The 17,212-nt window shown below is 36.1% G+C and overlaps 1 protein-coding gene across 1 annotated transcript in view; it reads left to right on the plus strand.

Moving 5' to 3' along the window:
• The window catches only part of STT3B (STT3 oligosaccharyltransferase complex catalytic subunit B), a 52,806-nt gene that overhangs the window by 13,169 nt on the left and 22,425 nt on the right, over positions 1-17,212 (plus strand). Inside the window, exons 2-5 of the mRNA XM_055806991.1 lie at positions 8,861-8,969; positions 10,733-11,020; positions 12,748-12,813; positions 16,283-16,382. Of these exons, the coding sequence (XP_055662966.1) occupies positions 8,861-8,969; positions 10,733-11,020; positions 12,748-12,813; positions 16,283-16,382 (563 nt within the window). The remainder of the gene's footprint in view (positions 1-8,860; positions 8,970-10,732; positions 11,021-12,747; positions 12,814-16,282; positions 16,383-17,212) is intronic.

Raw genomic sequence — 17,212 nt, forward strand, 5'->3', positions numbered from 1 at the left:
GAAAGGACAATTGGAAAAAAGTGTAGTCATAGAATTCAGGTAACTAAGAGCTAGTTGCAAGAGGAAGAACAGGAGGTGCATTGAGAGGTATACTAAAGAGCAAATATTTAAGGAACAGGAATATTGGATGAAACTATCTTATTTTAACTCGCTAAACTGACTTAGACCGCTGACATGCAACCACAAAGCTGCTGATTCTTTTAATTTCTGTGTGCTAACAAAAAACTATGTTGACATAATATATACAGTGGTTTGATACCTAATGTCCAGTTCTGGCTGGACCTACTCTTTCTCATGTTACATGGGAGTTCAAACAACAGGTTATAGGTTATTGAGGGGTAGATGCAATAGTTTCTGCTAAAGCTATTCTGTGTTGTTATAACTGTTTAAATGTCCTGTCAGAAATAAGATTGTCCTTGCTTAAATATTACATGGGATGGTGGGGATCTAGAGCCTTTCTAATGGCCCTGTTTACTTTTTACTATGTCTTCCATTTTACAGGGTAGAAATCTTGTGTCCAGACTGATTCCTTAATTTCACTTAATGAGAAGTAATTGTGAAGTTGGTTCAACTGCATTTTGGTGTAGTTAGTACTTCCACAGTTGCCATTACATTGTAGCATATATATGATTTTATTATGCAGCAGAGATTATGACTGTGCCACGTACTCCCAAATAGTTAAAATAGAATAAAAGTATCCACAATGAATAAGAAATTTCCTTTACTCTGTATTTCAGACTATTACAAAAATTAGTATGCTTTTCTGGATATGTATTACATCTTGTTACAGAATAGCAGGTAGTGTGTTTGAGATCAGTTTAATAAGAGTTCAGAATAATTGTCGGGGTGTAACAGATTACTTTGTTCTGTAGTAGATAACCAGGAAAAAAGTGGCTTGGGAGCTAGCCGTCCTTCTTGTGAAGCAGTCACGTTCAGCCCATTGATTTCTAGTATCACATTTTTTTACACAAAGATTATTTTTCTTCTTAAAATATATTATTCAGCTAATAGCCTTTGAGTTGCTTTTTGCCAACCAGGTTCTCATGTACCAGCCTTTAACTTAGAAGGTCCTGAAGTTAAGCTGCCTCCATCATGTTAAAAACAAGTACAGTATGTATCTGTTTCATCTGGAAGAAACATTCTTTTTGAACATTAATTTGTTGCAAAGCCCTCAGAGTTGCAAGATTGGAGGCTAATGCTCCACAAAGTAGCCCAATAGCACTCAGAAAGAAACAGACCTAATGCTTTTAGGGCCTTTTGAGTTTGTGGTAGTTAATATTGTATTGAGCAGAGAAGTGATGCCTCTCAAGAAGCTGATGCTGTCAAAATATATGGAACCAGTATTGCTGTCAGTATTGACGCCCGTCATGGTGTAGTATCTGCAGTGAAGTGCATGTCCAGTAGAGAGGAAAGTCAGCATTCAATTTTTCCCTGTAGGAATTTCAAATTATTCTTTTCGTATCTTATCAATGAAACCTCTTGGGAATTTTGTCTGTCCAAAGAAAAAAAAAAATCATCGCTTTCTTCTTAGGTGTAAAATACTGTTAAATGTTATGAATGGCAGACTTCACTGGCAAAGTATGTCTTTTAGTATTGATAAAACTGGCACTTTTCTTAATAATTTGCCTTGAGGCATGGAATAGTTCAAAAGCAAGACAGAAAAAAGTGGTGAAAAAGCCTAATAGGCATTAGATGAAGTTTCTGAAACTGTAGGCAGATACATGCCCACTACAGTGATGATGGGAAGCATATCATGGCTTCAGATGTGGTGTATTGTATGAAAAGTATAAGCTGTGGTCATGGAATTCTTTAAAAAGCTTGCAGCTCTTGAGCAAAAATGTTGAAGATGCCCTGGGCTCTCTGAAGAAGTCAGAGCAACTGTATGCTCCCTTTAGAATTTCATATCATTAAGCCACTGGCAGCGTGCAGTTACTGATTTTAGCACTTGCTAAGCGTGACATCTTACTGCAGACAGTGAAAATACCATGCCAAGTAGTGGCAGTAGGAATGCTGTAATCCTCCTTAAACACATTGGGGACATTCTGATATTCTTAATGGTTATTCTATAACTATTCTGGTATTTTTCAGGCTTTCCACTGAACATTAGTTGAATGTTAGACCTGAAAAAATAGGTGCCTTTCTGGTTGTGCTATGCAGCTTTTTTTTTCTGCCTGGGCTGTTCTTCCCCATCGGGAACTATTCTAATGGTATTACAAACAGTTTCATTGCTTGGCTGGATTCCAGGAACAGAAACTTCATCCTCCTTTGACTCAGAAATTCCATCTTCTGAAGTTAGGTGGCCACATCACTACAGAACTCCCTGACATTTTACTGCATCAGCATACTAACTATCCTTTGTATAACAAAGGACTCTTCGCCCCATTTTTCTGTGTGAGTGTGTTTGTTCAGAGTTAGGAAGTCTGAAATCAAAAGCAGGACCGTGACCAATTTTGAACCCGAGGAAACTCAGAATGGTAGTCCTTCTGCCAGTTTTCTTATCAAACACTAGACTTCTGGTTGACAGTCAACTTCCAGGATGTGTATGTCTCTTTTCAAATGGCCTTACTTGCAAGAAAACCCCTAAAGATCAGTTGGACCTCTGTAAACATAGGGCGCTCTTGGGACCTTTCACCAAATACTTAATAGTGGTTGAGGTTTGTCTCACAATACAAAAAGTAATTACATATCCATATATTTTGAGATAAATTCATAAAGTCTAAACAATCAAAAGTTCTATATTTGATGCCTTAAAATTGTCAGCATTAGGACAATATTAAACTCTACACCAGCAAAAGCTTGTTATTTTTTCTTTCTGGCAGACTTGACATAGTAATTGTCTTTCAGTCAGCTTTAAAAGATCTGCGCAAGCATGTTCCATGTCCCTTGTGAAAGAAAGTGTTAATATGTTCTTGACTCTTGGGTGTGTGTTGTCTAGTGAGGTGCAGAAGCTCCAGCTGAGTGTGCAAAGTGATAACATCTTCCACATAAAACTGTGGTAGGTACGCATCTAGAGAATACCAGAAAAAAATTTGTGGACGCATAAGTACTTGATTATATATAAATGTTCTAACTGGGGACAATTCATGCAGTGTATCTTTGTGTTAGATTTAATATCTAATAAAACCATTCTGCTGACATCAGCCTAAGTTAAAAAGAAAGGAATGTGAGATTGTTCTGTGATAAAATTGCCTGGTTGCTCTTCAGTTTGCAGAGCTATGTCAGTTTTGGCTCAGGTAAACACAGGACCGCCCTCTGTTTCACTGGTTCTTACACATGCAGACCTCGGTGTGTATTTTCTCCATTCTTACTGTGAGTCTGTAACACCTTGGGTTTGAGTTGTGGCCAGTAGGAAAGGCTCTTTACCTGTTGTAAGTGCTTTTGCCTACAGGTATTGCTGGTACAAAATTCTAACCTTGGGTACTTGAAACTGACTTAAATGTCCATATATGCTTCCCAAGGTTATAAACTCAACACAACCAAGCATTTTCATGATGAGAAATACTGTCATAGTGCATTGAATTCATTATGTGATTGATGGGGTAGTGTACTTCCATTTTAAAAACCATATGCAAAACTCATTGTGGTAATTGCTTATTCGTGGATACAGACTGCAGAATAAGGCTTCCAGGATATTGTGATTGTAGTATAAAATGTAGACAAGCAGGTGTTTTTAAAATTTAATATGGAATACTGTATATATGTGTTTCTTCATTTGAGTGGAAGTTACTGAACTTTCTCATTAGATTTTCCATAATAGTGTTGCACTGAATAAATTATTCCTTTGGAGGCAAAGAATATGTCGGATATGGAGTCAATCTGCAACTATCTTGTTCAAGAATCTAGACTTGCCATCTCTAATTAGATGCTCTATAGCAGAATTGATTCTGTAATCTACATTTGCATTAAAAACTGACTCCTAGAATTGCTCGGATAGCTTGAAATGTTCATAGTTGGTTTGTATCATGTCATTTTTCCGAGTTTGCAGATGTGAAAATTTTGTGCATCTGCAGCTGAAGATTTTAGAGCACAGAAGACTTTATAATTGCAGGCTTAGAAATTTTTCAACAGATTATGCTAGTAAGGAGATGACATAGTCTCAGATGGCTGTAAAATGCCAGATAAAAAGTCTAGATGACGGGGCAATAGTAACATGAAATTGATAGGGTTTAGACAGTCAGCATTCCCGCAAGAAGCAACACCAATCTTGCACTCTGTTATAATGGGAGGGTCAAATTAATTCTGTTGCCATCAGTGTAATTTGCCGTAAATCTTAGGATGTGGATGGAGTAACTGCATTACTGTACATGTGCTCTTTTCTTGTATGTTCCTACTTTCTTCATAGGCTGAACTTTATTTGAACGTTCATCTTGAATAGTACTTTTGTCAAGGAAATACCAAACTTAGTAAACTTACTAATGTCAAAGCCAGAGATGTCTCCTTACAAGTGTAGCAACAGTTGTTGCTGTGAAGTGCTGGAGGCTTCTATAGCTCCTGGATAGAGCAAGTTATTGGTGTGACTAGCATGAGCTAGTCATCTGACAGCATTACCTTGTGTCATCAGAAAAGCTGTTCATAGGGTGGCATAAAAAATCAAACCCAAGCATGAGTGTAGTTAAGATTATGTATTAACAGTACGTAACATATAACTGAAAACATTTCAGGCTTTATTTTTCAAGTTGTCTAGTTAAGCTTTCCAAAGTAATGTTGCTACTAAAAAAAATTATGCCTCTGCTCAGTTATTTTGCTGTTGCTGCTTGTGCTGTTTTCTGTGCTGAAATTGAAACTGAAAGTATCTCCAATAGTGCCACAAAATTAATGGTACCATGCATAGAGCACTTCCGTGATCAGTAGAGCATCCCCCAAAAGGTTCAAAACTACAATACCAGCCTAGTTTTTGGTGGTTGTGAATTTGAATTCTGAAACATGCGAAGACTTAGGATTGTTTCATGGTTCCTTCAAAGTTTAGTTCAGAGGTGGAGACAGTTCAAACTACAAACCTGACAGAAAGAGGCAAGGAGAACAGCAGAGCATCACTTTTCCTTGTAGAATGTCAGCTAAAATAAGAAAAGTCAACGCTTACTGGTGTTAGACAGTCAGGTCCTTAAGAGCTCATCTCTACTGAATGTATCAAGCATGTATCTTCCTCACAACATTGACTGCAAACCTGAATATTCATCTCAAGTCTTTCAAGCTAAGTTCTTAATTAGGCATGTGCTTCATGTGATTTTGTGCTTTATTCTTCTCAGGTCTGTCTCAAATTGACTTGCTTCAAAGCAATGAGGGAGGATGAGCAACAATATTGGGAGAAGGGTGAATAGTTCCCATACCTCAAGATCAGATCAGTGTGGGGGTTGAGGGTGGGAGAAGAGGGCCTTTCCTTCAGTCTGGTCCTGTCACATAGTTCTGCATCCTATTTAGTCACTAACCAACAGCGTACTCCAGTTCCTGTGTCTCCTTGGCTAATATCTAGCCAGTAAGAAAGAGGGTGGGATAAAAATCCTAAATGTTACCTGTTCTTGCTGCTGCTGGAGAGTGAAGAACTGGGGAAGACAGTGATACCCAAGCCTGAAATGCAACTGCTTCTCAGCACCATCTGTGTTTTGGTCTGATGCCTCCCTCAGTTGCAATCCCTAAATCTCCAGGATGCCGGCAAAGGTGGCAGTTTTTCTGATATTTCCCAGGGCTGTTTTATACCCCTATTGATATTATACTTATTGATAGTTGTAGATACTGTGACAGTACTACTGTAGAAAGACAATACCCACTGTGCTGGGTTTCAGACACGGTTTGCAAAGTACCAAAACCATAAGAAGGCTGCGTGACTGTGGTTTACAATACTCACCGTTCATTAGCACTATGTCCATTCTGGCCAAAAGGGAAACAATTTAGAAGACTCAGGCTTTTCCCTAAAGGAGTAAAGTGCTATGAAGTGGGTAAGGGGCATAAGAGCATAATACTGACATCATATGATTGCTAGACCATACTGTGTTGTCTGGTGCACTGCCCATTGCTGCCACTTTGTCAGTGCCTGACGCTGGCTTTGATATGCAGCATTACCCATCAAGCTTCTCCTTATGTATGCATATGTTTATATTTACATTTTAATTTATTTTTGTTTGCAGGTTACCTAGTGGGAGGTGAAGTGAGCACTTTTTTTTTTTTTTTTTTTTTTTAAGTCAAAGTAGGTGCTGTAGTTAAGCACCTAATTTTTTTTATCAGGTTTCTGTGTTCAGAAGGTTATTTCTCGTTCTCACCTATAGGTCTTCTCACAGTGAAAAATTCATGTACCTATAATATTGCTAATTATTTCTGCTGTAAATACATGTCCAGCTGTCTCTGCATGCTTTCATTTGTGGCAAAAGAATCAATCACTGTTTGAAAGAAGGGTTTCCTACTTTTGTATCTATCTGAAAGTATATTGGGAGGGAAGATTAAAATCAAACCTATTAAGTGGTAGAAGCAGAATGCTGTTATGTTGCATTTCAGTTTGGGGTGGTAATTCATTCTTGTTAAAGGCTTAATGGGATGCTGCCAAAGCACAACACAGTTGTTTGCATCCTTCTGAAGTCAGTTATGAAGCTTTACTAGTTTGAAACACGAGGAGAATGTCAATATGTGTTCTTGCTTATTTCATTTGTTTAACTAATCTTTTAATGCTCTGAAAGTAAATATTAGTCATACTTTTGTAGTCTCTGTGAGTTTGAGTCATGATTTAAACACCTGAAAGTAATCCATGTTGGTAAATATCTTTCTTGTTTCCTTTTTAAAGTTCTAGGATAACAACATCGAGTGGGTTTTCAGTGTGTTTTAAGTTTGGTCCATAGCTGGCTGGATTGTATGTGTCCTGTGCAACGTGGAACTCCTGCTTTGTCTGGTACCATACTGCAGACACTTGGCACTAAACAAATTAACAGTAGACCTTGCTATACTAAGATAAGAGTCTAATTTTACAGGTACAGCATTTCATAAACCACATTACAGTTGACAGTTCAGAACTGGAGAATTAATTAATATTTAGAAATCTAGTCAAATGGGAATAGTTGCAAGCTTATTAGAAACAAATGTCACATTGCTGTTTGATATAAGGATTTCTAGGTCAGAATGACTGATGTTTGTGTGAATTTTCTTACATAAACATGACTAACTGCTTTTGAAAGTCCGCACTTTTATCAGTTAATGTAGCCTATATAACTGCTTATTTAACATGTAAGAGACTGTTCCTGGAAATACTGCTCTCAATTTTTTTATTTACTTATTTTTAATGTTATTTGACTGATGCTGTGATAATTTAGTCAGTGGAAGCATGCAAATTTTCTGACATCTGGACTTGAATTTAAATTGGTTTATTCTTTCACTGTGTAGATGAAAAAAACCTGCTCATGACCTTTGTGTGGTTGTACTGCAGATATTAGAGTTGTACTGATTAAACAAGTAGGAACCTGATGGGTCTTGCAGTCTTGAATGACATTAGCTTCGTTCTGTTGAAATGAATTAGTTCATAGTGGACCCGTGATATTTTGGGAATCCTAGGTATATGAAAGAATTTGATGTAGTTTTAAGATTTGTATTAGAAGTGGGGCATGTTACTGATACAAGTGGATGCTTTCATAAAACAGACAAAATGAAAAATACACATAAGCTTTTCCAGTGTTGAATACTAACTGTCTTTGGGAGTCTTTCATGGCGATTTGCTCATCTAACCTGTTGTATTTATGGTATTCATTTAGTCATCTGAACTTCTACTTAACTAATGAATATAATCTTTAATACATCTTTAACTGATGAATTTCATGTGGTTATCTAAATTCCAATTAGAGTATCTATTAGGAAGGTTGCAGTTTGTGGATGTTGCTTGTTTCAGAAGTGGTGTTCACCCTGGCTTTTCTAAGCCTAAACTTTCTTTACAGAACTTTACAGCATCAGTACATGTAGCCTTGTTAGTTTCTTCTGAATGATCATGAAAAAGTTGCAGTTTGAGGTAACGTGCCACAGTTTTTCTCACAGCAGTCTGATACCCAGTTTGAAGAATTAATGGACTTTGTAATAGTTGAAAGGTTTTTCTATCTGAAGTTTGAGAAGTTGGAAAAAATATGTGCCAAGAAAGTGGAAGATTAATGCCTTGATGGCAATTCCAGACTGAACTGAAGGTATGCATGGCAGGGCTTTTGTTCTACAAGGAATTTTCTGCAGCAGAGAGTGTACAAACTTTGAAGGTGAAACTGCATCTACATAGATTCTATGTTGTGTAGATTCCTATTGATTCAAAGAAGGGAATAAGTCAAGGCCATTGGTTTGATAGTGTGAACAATTACGCTGATTCCCTTTATTGCATGTTATTACATTACATCACCGCTCAATGTTACATGAAATGGAGCAGCAGCAGATGTATTGTGTAGTTATCCTCTCAGAATGGGAGTCTTGCATTGATTCTTCTGTGATCTTAATTCTGCGTAAGTGATATTCCAGATATGGTGAATAATTGGTTGATAAACTATATTTGAAAACTAACTTGAAAAAGGAATGCAGGAAATAACAGGAATGTTCATCAGAGTGATAGAAAACTTTTTAATGTTCACAAACAAAAGAAAAACCCAACCCTGAAATTGTAACATTTCATCTGTGTGTATGCACTGGCTGTATAAATGAAGAAAATATAGTGGTTAGTAACTGAGAGCTTAGTAATTTACTTTAAAACTCTATAGATTTAGGGTGGACCATTGTACATACAAAATGAGATGCTGAAGTTTAATTACTTTCTAGGTCTTAGAAAACAGATGACTTAAGGTATGCCTAAAACTTAAGTTGCTTAATTTTTATATCCCCACCCCCCTTCCCCTTCTTTTCCTTTATTTCTTTCTAGGTTTAACTATAGATCAACACATCATCTTGCATCCCATGGGTTTTATGAATTTTTAAATTGGTTTGATGAAAGAGCATGGTATCCACTGGGAAGAATAGTAGGTGGAACTGTAAGTATTGTAATAATAACTTAAAGATGACTTTGCAGTAAGTTTTTTTTTGAACTTTCAATACAAATTTGACATTGATAAAAGAAGAATCTTAATAAAACATACTTTTAATTGTCAAATTGCTGCAGAGGGAATAAGAAAATTTTAAAATTTTTAGCTGCAGGAACTAAGTCAGCATGTTTTAGTCTTTATCCAACAGCATACTCTGAACAAGAACAGAACTGAGTTTTACTTACATGTAATAGTAATAAATAAATAAGTAATAAATAATATTCTAATAGTAATAAATAAGGGTGTTATGACTCCTGTAATTCTGGTATGTGCAATGATTTTTTTTTAAAAAAAAAACAAACCAGTTACTTAAATTTCTAAAGGCAAAAGTTTTAATCCAGTGGTATATGTTGAGTGGACATCATGTGTGTAAGGAAAATATTAGGATTTCACTGGAAAAGACCTTATGGAATTAAATCAGTGGGGTAGCTGTATGAAGCATCAGGAGTAGGTAAAAGTGGTATTGATGCACATTACAAGATGGGAAAGGTGTATGAAACAACACTATTAAATCAGAACACAAATAACATTCATTAGTAGAATAGCTTTAGTAACAACGCAGCCATGTGTGTACTTAGTGTGTGAAAGTGCATTAAAGAGTACATACCATTTAAATTAATGATGTTTTTTGTAACAATTACAATACAATTTTTTTAATATCTTAGAGATACCTGAGACTTTTTTTGTATCATATATATGTATTATTTTCAGACCTGATTTTATATGAAGTAAAACCCCTTAGGAAATAGAATCAAAATGTTGATTGCATATGTCATTTTGCAAGTCACGTGCTATAGTATGCTTTAGTAGTTCATCTTGAAAACCAGCTCTCAAGGATATATGCAGGGGAGGATTCTGTCATCTGTTAATTTAATTTAGTACAACACCTTTCTTAGCTTTTGAAAGAAACTAAGGCAGGTGAAGTGCATATTAACTTTTCTAGTACATATTGATTTTTCTAATGTTGACAAATGTGGGAGGGTAGAATTCCTATTAAGAATATTATTAAGTTCTCCAGTATTCTTTGATGGGTTCAATAGATCAGTGTAAGTCTATGTTACCTTTCCTGGAGGACATCTTAATTCAGTTGTATAGGACTTCATTTTGATCCTTCATATCCAAAGATGCCTACAGGTATCTTGAAAATATATAACACTCAACTGACTGACTGTCAGCTTTTCAGCTTAAAAATAAAACATCTTGTTGATGCACATTTTCTTTCTCAGTGGGTAACAAGAAGTGAAGAGTGGCGTGATATATTTTGGAGGAAAATGGATAGGGCTGGGAAATGATGTTGGGTTTCTTCTTGTTGTCTTAAGGGTTTTGGTTTTGGGGGGTTTTTTTTTGTCTTAAAGCTGGTAACTGGCTTGAAATTTTCATGCAGACTTTAGCTTCTGCTTCTCGTTGTATGATAAATGTCAGGCAAGATAGTGTATTATCTATATACTGCTTATTCATTTACAAAATGTATTCTATTTAATTGTTAGCATTTGGATAAAATTTAAGGAACCTCTGGTATTGAGCGGTGTTGTCAAAACATGCTTAAAGTAGTATTAAAATAATTTCATTAGCTTTACTTGCTCACTCCTTACATCAACTTAAGAAATGACTGTTTCATTGCAAATTACATGCAAATAAACCTACCATGGTAATTTTCTGCAATAACCTAATGGTTTGGTGTGTTGATTTTTTTTTTTTTTGTCTTCTTTTAGGTATACCCAGGACTGATGGTGACAGCAGGCCTTATACATTGGATTTTAAATATGCTTAATGTGACAGTCCATATAAGAGACGTATGTGTGTTCCTAGCACCAGTTTTTAGCGGCCTTACAGCTATTTCTACTTTCCTGCTCACCAGAGAACTGTGGAACCAAGGAGCAGGGCTTTTAGCTGCTTGTTTTATTGCCATAGTTCCAGGTTACATATCCCGATCAGTAGCAGGATCATTTGACAATGAAGGCATAGCTATTTTTGCACTGCAGTTCACATACTATTTATGGGTAAGTAATTGCTGAGTCTTTTGCTTTGGAAAGGTTTTTGGTTCCTCCTCCAACCAAATGACTGATTTTTCTTAGAATCCATTGAATTCTTATTTTCCTCCCTCTCATCCCTCTTCCCCTTGGCTCTTGATCAGACAAGTACTGAGAAGTCACATGATATGAACCACTCCATAATCATGCTCTTTGGTTTGCTGTGTAAAAGTACTGTTCAACTGAAGTACGTGTGTCCTGTAGTAGTAGTAGTAATAATAATGATGATAAGTCTACAAAGCAAACAGAAGGGCTGTTTCTGTTTTCAGTTTGGAGGTAGTAGTATTATGGGAGCATCATACTTTAGCCTCCTTATTTAGCTGGTGAAAAGCAGTCGTTTCTGAACATAAGATGCTTTGAATCATCTTATGGAGAAGCTTTTGACTATGAAGGGTCTGGGCTTTGACTTACACATCCAATTTAAATACCCAAAGCTGTTCAGAGCAAGATATATTAATATTACTTGCATGCTTAAAAAAAAAAAGAAAAAAAAAGTCTGATGTCTTTTAGTTAGCCTGCTTGCTAGTGCAGCTTGTCTGTCACTCTTTAATCCGTATATAGAATTGCATCTGTAATGCAGTTTTGCATGAAGGAGGTTAGGCAAGCTGGCGTTTTTCTGTTCTGTTGCATCTGTTTTGGAAATACCACAAACAGCATAACTATATTGTTAATTCAGGATAGACACTGGATGGTACTTGTGTGTTCCTTGAATGCATGTACTTTTAATTTGGAGTGTCTCCCATGTATGTACATGGTCATTACAGCTTTTCACATGATTTTGTCAAGAGTTCTGCTTTTCATAAGCAGATGCATACTTACAAGTTTTTTAGCTTTAGACTATTTCAAACTTGGGATGTTGTTGGTAGGAGTGTAATGGAAGGGAATTCAAGTTTTCCATGACTGAGTGACTGTTGTTACTTAAATGCAGGTTTTTTAAATCTGGACTTGGATTAAACGGCAGCTTTAAAGGTGTATTGTGTTTAAGAACAATAATAGAACTAACCTACGCTGTTACTTTGTAACAACTGAGAAACGATAGCTGTTACCTGTTCTTACGGAACTCATACTTAACTAAACTGCATATAGTGCGGTGATGTTTGCATGAACTCTTCCAGAATTATGTGTGAATCAGATACAGATTTTAGAGAAATGTCTAGCTTTATTTAATGTTGGGTTTTCATTCCTATTTTATCACGCCACAATCATCACTATCAGTTTTGGACAAAATCATACCCTGGGGCCAGTTTATGGGTCCTGCTAAACCTTTAGTAGTATCTGGATGCTCTCATTAAACTCACTTGAGTTTTTCAAATTACAGAATAGCTCTTTTATCTGTAATTGCAGAGTTGGGTCTGATGCCAACCAAAGTAAGGCATGGATAGTCTACACTTAGAATTATGAAGTTGTCTAATGTCTCAGAGAAGGTAGCACATAGGTGTTGCAACTACTTTTCTACCCTGGATCACGAAGCAGAGAGTTGTATTGCATCCTACCTTTACTTTAACTAGAGATAGGTGTATAAGCTATTTTGTGTGTAAATGAATTGCACCTATGGTTTTGTTTTATGGACATCAGTTCAGAAGCATGCAAATATAACTTGGTATGTGCTGAAGAGTTCTCTTGACAGTTGTTTTGGAATGAAATTTTGGAATACTGTCCAGTGTTTGTCATTCATAAGTACTTGACTATTTTTAAAGGTGAAGTCTGTGAAAACTGGGTCGGTCTTTTGGACAATCTGCTGCTGTCTATCCTACTTCTACATGGTAAGCCTTTTATCTATATAATAGCTAAACTATTTGAGCAGGGCTTATACAATCCATATGTTGATGAAGAACAGAAGGAGATTTTAATCTTTGTTGGAGTTGTAATGTAAAATTGTTGCTTCATATTGTTACTAAAACCTTAAATATATGAGTAAAAAGGCATAATAAATATTTAAAAATGTAAACTATTTAATAAACACAATGAAAATGATTTTGGAAAAACTCTGAAGTATAATAACTTGTACGTACAAATTTTTCCCATGCTGTGAATAGATACTCTGATTCAGTGGAATTTTTCTTTTGGTGCAGGTGAATTAAGGTGGAATTTGAATATTCATATGCCTGCGCAGCATTATTACTAAAATGTAATAATAATATTTAAAATTTATGGACAAAGTTACACTAATGTAACTTTGAAAGCTATTTCTTTTTGTGCAATTATGCCATAAAGTAAAGCTTACCACCAGAAATGCTGAATTAATTCAATGTCAGATTAAAGGATCATAAAGTCGCTTTTCATTCTTGATCTATGAAAACGGAGGCTATTGCAGAGATGTTCCTAAGGGCTAACAGAGGGAAAACAGTAGTAAAATTGAGGTGATAAAACCAGTAGCAAAATGGAGGGAATTGGTTTCCCCTTTACTCTATCTTCTGAAACCTTAGACTTGAAGAATTTTCCTGTATAAATCAGTCTTTTTCCCTAACGAATAAACTTGTGTGTGTGTGTGGCTATATGAAAAATAAATTAGCCTCAAAATAGCCGGTGGTGGGACAGTTAGGCTAATTGCTTGGTGTCGGTTGAGATTGAGGTCTCAATTCTTTTCTAGAGTCAGGTAACTAGGCTTGCAAGAAAAAGGAACTTATGAACTGTTTTGCATGCCTTAATTTAAAGTACAAGGTTAATTCAAAGATTATCTGGATGTTGCCTAGATTTCTGCTAGCTTTAATGTTCATTGGGTTTTCTCGGAGATTTTTGCTGTCAATACAGCAAATAACAGCCCTGTATATGTTGCCAAATAGGGTAGCTATCTTCTGTTAAGAGTACATTTATTTCCTCCCCTATTTCTCCTTCTTTTTACCAAGTCATTAAATAAACAGCCACTTCTTTATACGCAGCATTGCTGTTTATATAGCATTACAGTGAAGAGACCCTGTAGGTTTGATAGACTTACGTGCAGTACAAAATCAGGCAAGTAAGTTTTTGAATTGTTGTATTTATATAGCACGGTCTTTTTTTATATTGTGCTAATTTATTGGCAAGATCCTCTAAAAGTGCTTTTCATAAATGTGTAGATAACAAATACAATACTTAGAATTTTACTGCTGAAAAATCACCCAATAAGTTCTTCCCATCTTAGTCTGACTAGTGTCTTGGTCTGTGGGATTGTATGAGGGTGAGGGGATGTGATCTAGAGTGTGCGTGGTGACCGAACCTATAGAATTAATGTCATCATCGTGACAGTCAGTCCTTGTATGTAAAGCAATGTTTTTTTTCTTTTATTTTCCTTTCAAGTGCTGTTAGGTAGTGAAAGGTTAAGATTTGTCCATAGCATAGCCTCACTGATCAAATGATAGAATTTTATTGCTTGCAGAGTGTGTACCTACTTCATCCCTGGTGTTGGTTTTCCATATGTTGCATTTCCTTTTAGGAAAGAGTTTTGTTAAGATGCCCTTCAAGACGTTTTGTTTAGGTAAATTTTTAGGAGAAAGTATAATTGTACTGTTTATTAGATAGTACCCATTTGTCCTTCTCTGATGCAATTAGTTGTTTTTCAGTGTGAGTTGAAAATTAAATCATGTAATTTTCAATAATAATCAAATTAAAATATTTAAAATTAAATAAATTTTGAGGTAGTAGGAGTCAGCCCTTTCATGGGCAGTGGAGGAACAGCTCCTTGAAAGAGGAATGGATATGGCATGGACTGGCAGAAATCTTTCTTGATAACCATATCTCTTAACATATATACCTAACTTACTGTGATAATTAGACTCATTGCATTGCATAAGGAGAAGGGTTTTTTCCTTGCATTTGTATTTTTAGCATTTATTTGACTTCAACTTCTGCAAGTGCATCTTCAGTTTAGTACAATCTTCAGTGCTTAGTTTTGGTTTAGTATTTGGTAATTATACATGCAGGTCTCTGGTTCATACAAACTGTCTGATACCTGCTTCATTCAAACCTTTCCCTAAATATGACAGCATCTTAATTGCACATTTGTTCTTACTCTATTCTGCCTTCATATAATTTTCTCCCATTAAATAAACTTGTCTGTGTAAACCATGATACTTCATGCTAGTAATTCGGCAAGAGGATCATGATAATCTGAAATGAATTTCTAGAAAATTTACATTTCAGTTCTGCTTGTTTACATTGTCTGAACTGGTTACCTCAAATTTTGAAACGCTGGGTTTTCTAGCATTAGTATCAAAAAACAGTGGTACTTGGCCTTGTCCTTATTTTAGAATCTGTTCTGTAGAACATAGTCATTCGGATTTCTTTTTGGATTCTAGGGCTTAAAAATATCTAAGTGAATCTAAGCCCTGAAGTACAATTAAAGTGAAAACCACATTAGCTACTGCATTCTAAAAATGAAGATCTAGGGTAGGCATGGTATGTATGGAAGGAGTCTAGACTAATTTGACAGGAGGACATGTGTTAAAATACAGATTGTCTGGTCAACATTAGTCCTTCTGAATATGTTGGAAATTTAGATAACACATTGTAATGATAGCTCATTAAATCTTTATCTAAACCAGCAATCAGTGATAGATTGATAACATTGTAGCGTTTCAATTCTAAGTACATCATACCAGTGCTTCTCAAGTGCTGCTGTTACTACAGGCTCACAGCATCCATGATATTGTTGTGTGCTATTGCAAGTGCTCAGCCCCGCTTCCCTGCGCATCCACCCCTTACCTCTGTTTCTTTCCTTACGCTGCAGCCTGCATTGGCTGCTTTGCTCCAGGAGTTCTGCTCCCAGAGGTGTATCTTACTCCCTTCCTCCTCTCTGGTGAGAGAGACTGTTTCCTGTCCCCAGCAAAATGTGCAGAGCGTGGTGCCAAATTTGTATGTCAAAGGAGAATTTTTGGATCCTGCATGGGACTCATGCTACAGCCTTCACCATGGGGAAGAGCCCTCAGCATCACATTCTTGTTTGCCAATGTGACCAGACCGGTTCAGTAGGAGGAGGAGATACGGGAAGGATAGCCTTGAAAATCCACCAGCCCATTTCAAAAGTCTTTGATACGTGGGTGGGTGGTTTTGGTTGTTTTGTTTGGTTTTTTTGTTTTTTTTTTTTAATAATAAATACTGAGAAAGATTCTGGTGGTATTACTGGTGGTTCTGACTCCTTGTCTAGATGGGGTTTGTGTTTTCTTGTTAGACCATCAGGATGTATAAAGCCAGCATTGGCTTTCCTAAGATTTTGCAGATATTTGCAGATCTATTTTCCTATTCCATTTCTCATAGGTCTCTGCATGGGGTGGTTATGTTTTCATCATCAACCTTATTCCACTGCATGTGTTTGTCCTGTTGCTGATGCAGAGATACAGCAGGAGGGTCTACATTGGTAAGTTTTGTTCATTGAACAGTCATTCTCAAATGTTTAATCATGAGATTTGAAATTAATTATACCAATGTGTATTGTATCAAGTGGGAATTATGTAATTGCACATCAGGCTGCATTTTATTAATTTGATTACTGATTATAGTCAGTTATTCTCTATAACATGGAAAAAAGGTGTTAAAACACACTTGCTTCCAACATTTCATATACGTAGCTGCTAATTAATTTTATCCTTTCAAGTGGCCTGAAAAAAAAATATTACGTGGCTTGATATTTGTAGAATCCTTTTAACATACTTATATATATAATGTGTGTGTCTGTAGTAATGTTTCATATTTTTGTCTTTTCCTAGTATGTTAAATAATTGCTCTTGAGAATGTTATGCAGCAGAAATTATGCAAGCATATAGTAGATCATGATGGATGTGAGAAAAGACATAGGGAATTTTAAGCAGCTTTGTATGTTTTACGTAACCTAGACTAAAAAGTAGTGTAAGAGTCTGTCCACTCCACGTGAATCCTTCAGATTTTATTGGGTTAATGGGTCAGCCTTCCTTCCAGTTTCAGAAATCTGTGAATAGTGATCTTAGGAGACTGACTTTTTAATTGATTTGCCTGACATATAAATACCCTGTAAACCACTCTTACAGAGACTTTACCAGTTAAATCAGTCGGCCATGGTGTGGGTGTGTGAATGAAATACATAGTAAGCAGTCTGGGTATTCAATGGTTTATACATTAGGGAGTCAAAAATGTTCTAGCTAATGTGAAATCTTTACAGTGGTTTGAGAACATGGTATGATTTGAAGTGTAGTATCACAGGATATTTCATAT

Source organism: Falco peregrinus, chromosome 5 (assembly GCF_023634155.1).
Source record: "Falco peregrinus isolate bFalPer1 chromosome 5, bFalPer1.pri, whole genome shotgun sequence".
In the NCBI taxonomy this organism is placed as follows: domain Eukaryota; kingdom Metazoa; phylum Chordata; class Aves; order Falconiformes; family Falconidae; genus Falco; species Falco peregrinus.